General features: G+C 34.7%; 2 protein-coding genes across 2 annotated transcripts in view; both read right to left on the reverse strand.

Annotated features, from left to right (window-relative positions):
* Nucleotides 1–7,500, reverse strand: part of LOC108709892 (homeobox protein Hox-C4) — a 100,826-nt gene that overhangs the window by 67,027 nt on the left and 26,299 nt on the right. The gene's annotated exons all lie outside the window — the stretch shown is intronic.
* Nucleotides 6,309–7,500, reverse strand: part of hoxc8.S (homeobox C8 S homeolog) — a 4,349-nt gene continuing 3,157 nt past the window's right edge. The window contains 1 exon segment of the mRNA NM_001127798.1: nt 6,309–7,500. This exon segment is cut by the window's right edge and continues 261 nt beyond it. Coding sequence (NP_001121270.1) covers nt 7,463–7,500 — 38 coding nt within the window. The 3' untranslated portion in view covers nt 6,309–7,462.

The raw sequence follows: 7,500 nt of genomic DNA on the forward strand, positions 1-7,500 counted from the left end.
TCTCTTGTCTCTTATTTGCTAAAATAATCCTTCTATTTTTCCCCCGCAGTGTTTCTTTTTGTAATCTCATTTTGGTCTATTTTTAATGGGTACATTATCGTGTTGCTGTTGTCTTGATTAGAATACCACATTCAATTAAAATGAGCAATATGTTCTTGTTCAGCTTTCCGATGAATTATAGTCCCCCCTTTCTTAAATGAGTCTTGAAAGAAATTTTTGATTGGCTAATAAAATAAAGTGTTGATAGAAATGGTATAGTTTCCTTCAGGCGTGTCAATGGGTCCATTCCAAGTCATCTACAGACAGCGATGATCATTTGCAAGGGGCTCTCTGAGAAGGAATATCATCCCCAAATTACTTTTTTTTTTTTCTTACCCTGTAAGAGCAATTTGTCCCCATCACACATTCGAGATGATATAATGATTTAATCACATAAAAACGGAATCTTGTATTCATCTGAAGATGGAAGTTTGGGGTTGTTGACTTCAGCATAAGCACGAAGTGGAATCAGCAATAAAGTTCTCACCTTTTATTATATATATATATATAAAAAAAAGAAGTTGGCACTGTGCCACAATGTAAAAGAGGAGATATGATTTCCATTTTTCCAGGTTTGGATTTATATATATATATATATATATATATATATATATATATATATATATATATATATATATATATATATATATATATATATATATATATATATATATATATATATATATATATATATATATATATATTTGTTTGTAGGGTGACTAATTACATATTAGTGTAGTGTTTATGTACAACTGTGTGTGTGTCCCTGAATGTAAGGCCTGGGTGAATGTTTCAGATGAGAAAATAATAATAATATATGAGCAGTTCCTAAAGAAATAAAATAAAATACCGAATGACTGAATTTAATACTAACCTTTGAGTCTAATCATACACCTTTCACTTTATTCAGTATCTGTCTATCAGTATATCTAAATCTAAAAACTATGTATTTGTGTAGTTGTCATTATACATATACAAAGGAACCTTACTAAAACTGCCCTTGTGGTTCATTGAGACAGATATAAAAAGCTGTAACAAGGAGCTAACTAAGCCATAGTTAGGGGCTCTATACAGTCACCCTCACAGCCTATCTAATGTGCAACTAACAGAATTACTTGTGGTCACTCACTCACCCAGACCCTGCAGTCTCTCTCTGCGCCTTTGCGCATTGCCTGTGATAGTGGGGAAGCCGTTGAGGGCAATAAACTGGACCCTAAATCGATTTTCTCACAAATGTACGACTTTGGATTTGAAGGCACTGGAATTAGTATCTCTAATATTACTGGTAGCGACAATGTGTTCATTTTACACGCATTTGGTGGAAACAAGTGTTAGTAGGAAAACTCGCAGACTGCACCGCCTTTCATGTGTCCGTGTGCCCTGCAGAGTCCAGGAAATGACTCCAACCTCCCTTCACATTTGCTGCAGATTTCAGGAGCTATTTTTATGGTTTTATTATGGTTTTATGGTTTTATTTTCTGGCTATTATTGCTTTACCACATGGGGCTTGTGTGGGACAGATTCCTGGAGGAAGATAGGAGTGTCCATCTGCACCAAGGATACTGCACTAACAGTTTCACTACAAAAATACAATAAAAATAAAAGGAGAAAGGGGGAACTCAGCCACCCCACTCCAGATAGCGGCAGCTGTGGGCAATTTAGCTGACATTCTGAGCGTCACTGCCAAAATATTCTCCATTTCCCAAAAAAAAAAAAACTGGGGTGTGCCAGAGCTTTAGCATTTCTGCATTTCAGCAATTTTGAGGGCCAGATGGGCAAGTCTAGATTTCAGAGGGATGTAAACTCAACCTTTTGCCCAAAGTCGCAAAAATTGCTACATGTTTACAGCAAGGGATAAAAGTTTAAAATGAAACAAAGCACGGTAACTGACTACAGTTCGCATTTCCATAAGCGGTAAGTTCTCCTTCCTTATGATACAGAAACATCGAAGGAAAGTGGGTGCTTTGCGTTCTCCTATTTTGCCAGAGCTCTGTTTAAAAATGAGTGCCAATAGATTTAAATAAGCATTATTACAGGCAATTGAGCTAAAATATAAGGGGTGCCTGCAGTGCATTGTGGGTACCTAATTATAAAGACAAAAACAATAATAAATAGGGCTGGTGAGTGCCTTGCCATTCACAGATACACTTTTCTTCTCTCTTCATTCTGTCAGACTCACTAAATATAGATATTGCCTAACTCTTATGGTGGAATTTTAGTATTTCTTAATAATGAGGAAATATTGACCAAATGATGGGTACCTGTAATGTTTTGTGGGTGAAACAATGAATTGTGGATACCAAAATGTAAAAAAACAAAAAGCCCAAGTTAGTAATAATAAACACACCATTGTACACTATTCAGTCTTTTGTAATATCACCCATAAATCAGGCTTGTAAGATTAATGAATAAAGGGATATTACACCCAAAAATTATGTGCACTGAGAAGTGTTATCCTAGAAATAAACAAGCAGCACATCTTAATCACTTTCTCTCTGAGCCTTTAAGGCTAAACAAGCAGTTTTATCTGGGCCTTAGAATTATACTTATTTGAAGGGAGACCAACAACCAGTTCACCAGTGAACTTTTTGATACTTTTGTCCAAAAGTGTTAACAACAAAACTCAGATCTGGCAAATATTTTATATATTTATACCTACCTGCCTTTTGGAATTTCAGTGCCAATAATCACACAGCCCCTTTTTTTCTCAGTTAATGAGCCCATAGTTTACAGAATAAAAAAATGGTTTAACAACCTGGAAAATACTGACCTTGAGTGAAACTGGACCAATAAGTGTGAACATTAATACCAAGAGAGTTAAATGAATGGTTTGCTTTGATTCCACCCATAAAAACTCAGTTCTGTGCAGCAAGCACCTCTAGTAGATTTACCCACTAATGATGGGGCCTTGTGCTAAACCTTTTAACACACATTCTGCCTTAAAAAATAGGAAGTAATAAATGTCAATAAGCTGGACCAATAATGAGAGCTATATTTGGGATAATAACTTCTAAAATGACATAATTATATTCATTAAACATATAAACCTTTTCTAAGGTCAGACCTGGCCTTATACTGAATAGGGACTATTTATATATATATATATATATATATATATATATATATATATATATATATATATATATATAGATTCGATAGATTAAATAAAGAAAGTAAATTTTGAAAGAAAAATCCTGGTGTGCATCAGCCATTCTATTACTATATATATATATATATATATATATATATATATATATATATATATATATATATATATATATATATATATATATATATATATATATATATATATATATATAATACACAAAAACCTTGAATATCCTGTAAATTATATCCTTATAAACGGTGAGTTCTGATGTCATCAGTTATAAATGGTGAGTTCTGATGTCATTTCTGTCACATGACTCATTGAAATTGGTGTATTATAATAATAAAGTACCCCCAGTTGTAAAATATAAGGATATTAGAAGTTACCTCGGAGTTCCATGACCTGTATGAAAACACTCGGCCTTCGGCCTCGTGTTTTTATATGGTCCATGAAACTCCTCGGTAACTTATAATATCCTTATATTTTACAAAAGGGGGTACTTTATTCACTATATTTATATATATAGCTTTTTTTTTAAATACAAATGTATATACATTTTCTCCTGCTTTATCTCTGACAAGGAATCACATGGTCTCTCTCCTTGAATCATGTGCTTTCTTTCCTTTTCTCCTTCCATAACATTTTTCATATCTATCTCCCCATCAAAGGCTGTCTTCTATTTTCCAATAACATATTCATTGTCTCTCTCTCTCTTTCCATTACATTCTGTATCTTCTTTTTGTCTCTATCACATGCCATTTCTCATTTTCAAATTACATTGTTATTCTCCCTCTCTCTCCATGACATGTTATCTGCCCTTTTCTTCATACCATTCCATATCTCTCCCTCATGTGCTTTTCTTTCTCTTCATCACATTATTTTTATCTTAGACTTTGCCTACCCAATATGCATTCTTTCTCTCCATCTCTGCATTAGTCTCTCTAAAACATCTTCATTTCTCCACACTGTTTTCTTTCTGTTCACTTTACCTGTCTCCACCACATACTCTCAGAGGAGCTTTAATGCACTTGTGGGCTCAGACCACAAATACAACATATATGTGGCAGTACTGTCCCAACCTTACTTCACACACATACATATATTATCTGCATCACCTGACTAAATTCCTTTTAGCATTAGTACTCTGTTTAGTGCATTTGTAATTATTATTGCCAATGGACCCCTGCCATCATGCAAGTATACGTTTGTGACATAGAGAGTTAAATGTAATCATATTTAATTGATCCCTTCCATTCTGTGCCTTCCTTGTGCATTTTGTATTACCGAGAATGTAGGTATTACCTGTTCAAAGTGAATTAGGCAAAGACAAAGGAAGAAAAGAGGAGAAACATCAAACAAACAGGAAATGTGGACGCACAGGGCTTTTCCACCTGATTAAAATGAGAGGTCATCTATTTCTGGGCCCTGGACAAATGCCCCCCTTTTCCCTTTTTGCACATGGTAAACTACATATTGTACTACTCGCAGCATCTCTTCATCACACACACATAAAAACTTTATTGTCATATGTTTCTTTTTGTCTTTTTTTGTTTCTTTTAGTCCATTTCATGCAGTTTCCACTATGTCCATCCCATGATCTCTTTCCCATTCCAACTTACATGTTAACATTCTTTCCAACTATTTCTCTATCTCTTTCCATTGAAGATTTTCTCTTTTTTGTACTCCCTCCACTACATGATTTTCTGTCCCACCAAGAACTTTATTTTTCTCTGTATCATTAATTCTCTCAATCTCTCTATGGCAATTAAAAGCTTGTCTCTCTGCATTTTTATATTTATTCCATATATCTCCTTTTGTCTCTCTCTAACAGACCTTATGTCTATTCCTCCTTTTCTTTCCCTCTCTAACACATGCTTTGTTGGCATAACATGCACATTATTTATTTTTCACATGGTTTGTTGTTCTCTCCATCTTTGTTTCCTTATCTTCTTTTTCACACGTCTGATCCTTCTTTTTTCTCTCCATCAGTGTATTCATTTCTACATAGTATACTTTGTCTTATGCTTTCTCTCTACCGTCATCACCTGCTTCACTGTTTTTATCACTATCTTTCTACTTTATCTCTCTTCATCATATGCTAAAACCTCTCTCACTAATGTCTTGTCTCTTTTATTCTCAATTATAGAGCTAGCTGTCTTTCCATGAGATGCCTTACTATTCCCTCTCTGATTCCACATAACTATCTTTAACTCTCTTTCTGTCTTCTTCTGACGTTTTCTCCATGTCTCCCTCTCTCTCTCTCTCTCTCTCTCTCTCTCTCTCTCTTTCTCTCAAAATCGTGAGTTTCTATAAATCCTCAAGTTATTGCGTATTTTATCTTTCTCAATTTTACACGCTAGGTATTTCTCTCGCGCGCGCTCTCGCTCTTTGGCAAGTCGTCTATGTATCTATTTTCTGCCCTCTCTCTTTTAATAAAAATCTCCATCACATCCTTTACTTGTATCTCTCTATCTATCTATTTTTCCAAAGCATATGATCTCTCCATCAAATGGTCTTTCTTTCCATCATATGCTTTCTCTCACTCTCTCTTTCTAGAACTTTGATGCATTCTGTTTGTACCTAATATATTTCTCTGTATTATATGTTCTATCTCTCTTTTCATATTTTATTTTGTCTGTCTTTCTTTCACTCTCTTCTTTTCTCTTTCACCATCAAGTTTCCTATACGTCCACGCACAGACTTTTCCATATAAAACTGTTCCCTCGCTAAAAATCTTTAGACATATGGGCATGATGTATAAATATGGACAGGCTAAATCAAGTGCAAACGTTTGATAGCATATATATTAGTTCATCTTGTGTATATATATATGTATATGCAATGTACAGTGACCGTATTTGCATGAGAAGTAAAACTGATCCCTTTTCCTAAGTTTAAGAGGTCCCATTGCAGTCACACAATTGAAACAACTGACATTACAAGTTGTGCTTTAAAATCATTTATTAATATTATTAATAATATTATAATTATTTAATTGGTTCACTTATACAATACAAATGTTATTGTATCCAGAAAGGAATCTCTGGAAACAGCTGCTACATTCGTAGTTTGGACACGTTTATTAAATTTGCTGATATGGAGGGGGGGAAAAAAACAAAAAACAAAGACCATTTTTACTCTTTTTTTTTTTTTTTTTTACTTTTTTTTTAATATCTCAAGCTCTTGCATTAACAGATAGAATCAAGACAATAGATAACTTTACATTCAGTGCAATTTAGTTCTAAGCTACCTTATAAGCACAATAAAAGTGACACAAAAAAATGTGCGTCCAACTAGGCAGTTTTAGTTGTTGGGCAAAAAAGCAGCGACAGACAACGAAAAACGCGTTACAACTTTACAACTTCCCAAAAGCATATCTCCTTCTATAGGTAGTGACAAGGTAGATTATAAGTCTCGGTTCGTGTGTACAGCTACTCGGTAGCTTGCACATGTCTAGCAGAGAAGTGATAGGATCTATAAATCCTGTAGTTGCTTTAGTAAAATGATTATTGCCTGATCCCTTTAGGTAGTAGATGGAGGATTTCAGTGCTCACACAACATTATGAAACTCGTAAGAAACTGGGCGCAGGGGCATAAAATGCCATTGACACCAGGATAGTTGGGCCTGTCACAAAGGATTTTGGAAATGTGAATTATTTTTTTCAGATAAGTTAACTGTCCCATTTTCAGAGAAGTGCATGAAATGCTCCCTGCTGACAGGTTCAACTTGACAGTTTCAAATGCACAGTGAGCTATATATAAATTCGATACTTAACGAGGACATAAAGAAAATAATATACCAAAATTAAGATAACTAGGGTAAATACTGGCCCCTCCCCCCGCATACATGAATACACACGTCTAAATAAAACACATTACAATTCTGAGGCCACAAAACCGTGTTCCTCTAAAAGTGAATAGGTAGTTTAAATTTCACATGATAGGAATTAATACTATTCTGGCTGTAGAGAAATGACAGTTGGAAACCATACTGAAGTCATTGTATGATCTCTCTTGACTTGTAGTTAAGTTACTAGCCTATGTCTCAGGACCTGGAGGACATAAATAAGAAGTTAATGCAAATGTCCCTTTTTTTTATAATCACATGAGCCACAACAAAATGCAAAGTGGAGTCCTGACCAGAGAGAAAGACTGGAGTTTGTGACAGGTAGTTACTGTTGTGTTTGCCCGTTCTTTACTCTATAAAAGCAAATGAGAGTCATAAACGTCTTGGTTTTACATCTACCATAAAACGAGATTTCCGGGAGGAAAGTGACATTCACTCAAACACACACAATGGCCTCACACTCAGCTCTATTCCTTGCTCTCCTTAGTCTCCTCTTCCTCTTTCT

This window comes from Xenopus laevis, chromosome 2S (assembly GCF_017654675.1).
Source record: "Xenopus laevis strain J_2021 chromosome 2S, Xenopus_laevis_v10.1, whole genome shotgun sequence".
NCBI lineage: Eukaryota > Metazoa > Chordata > Amphibia > Anura > Pipidae > Xenopus > Xenopus laevis.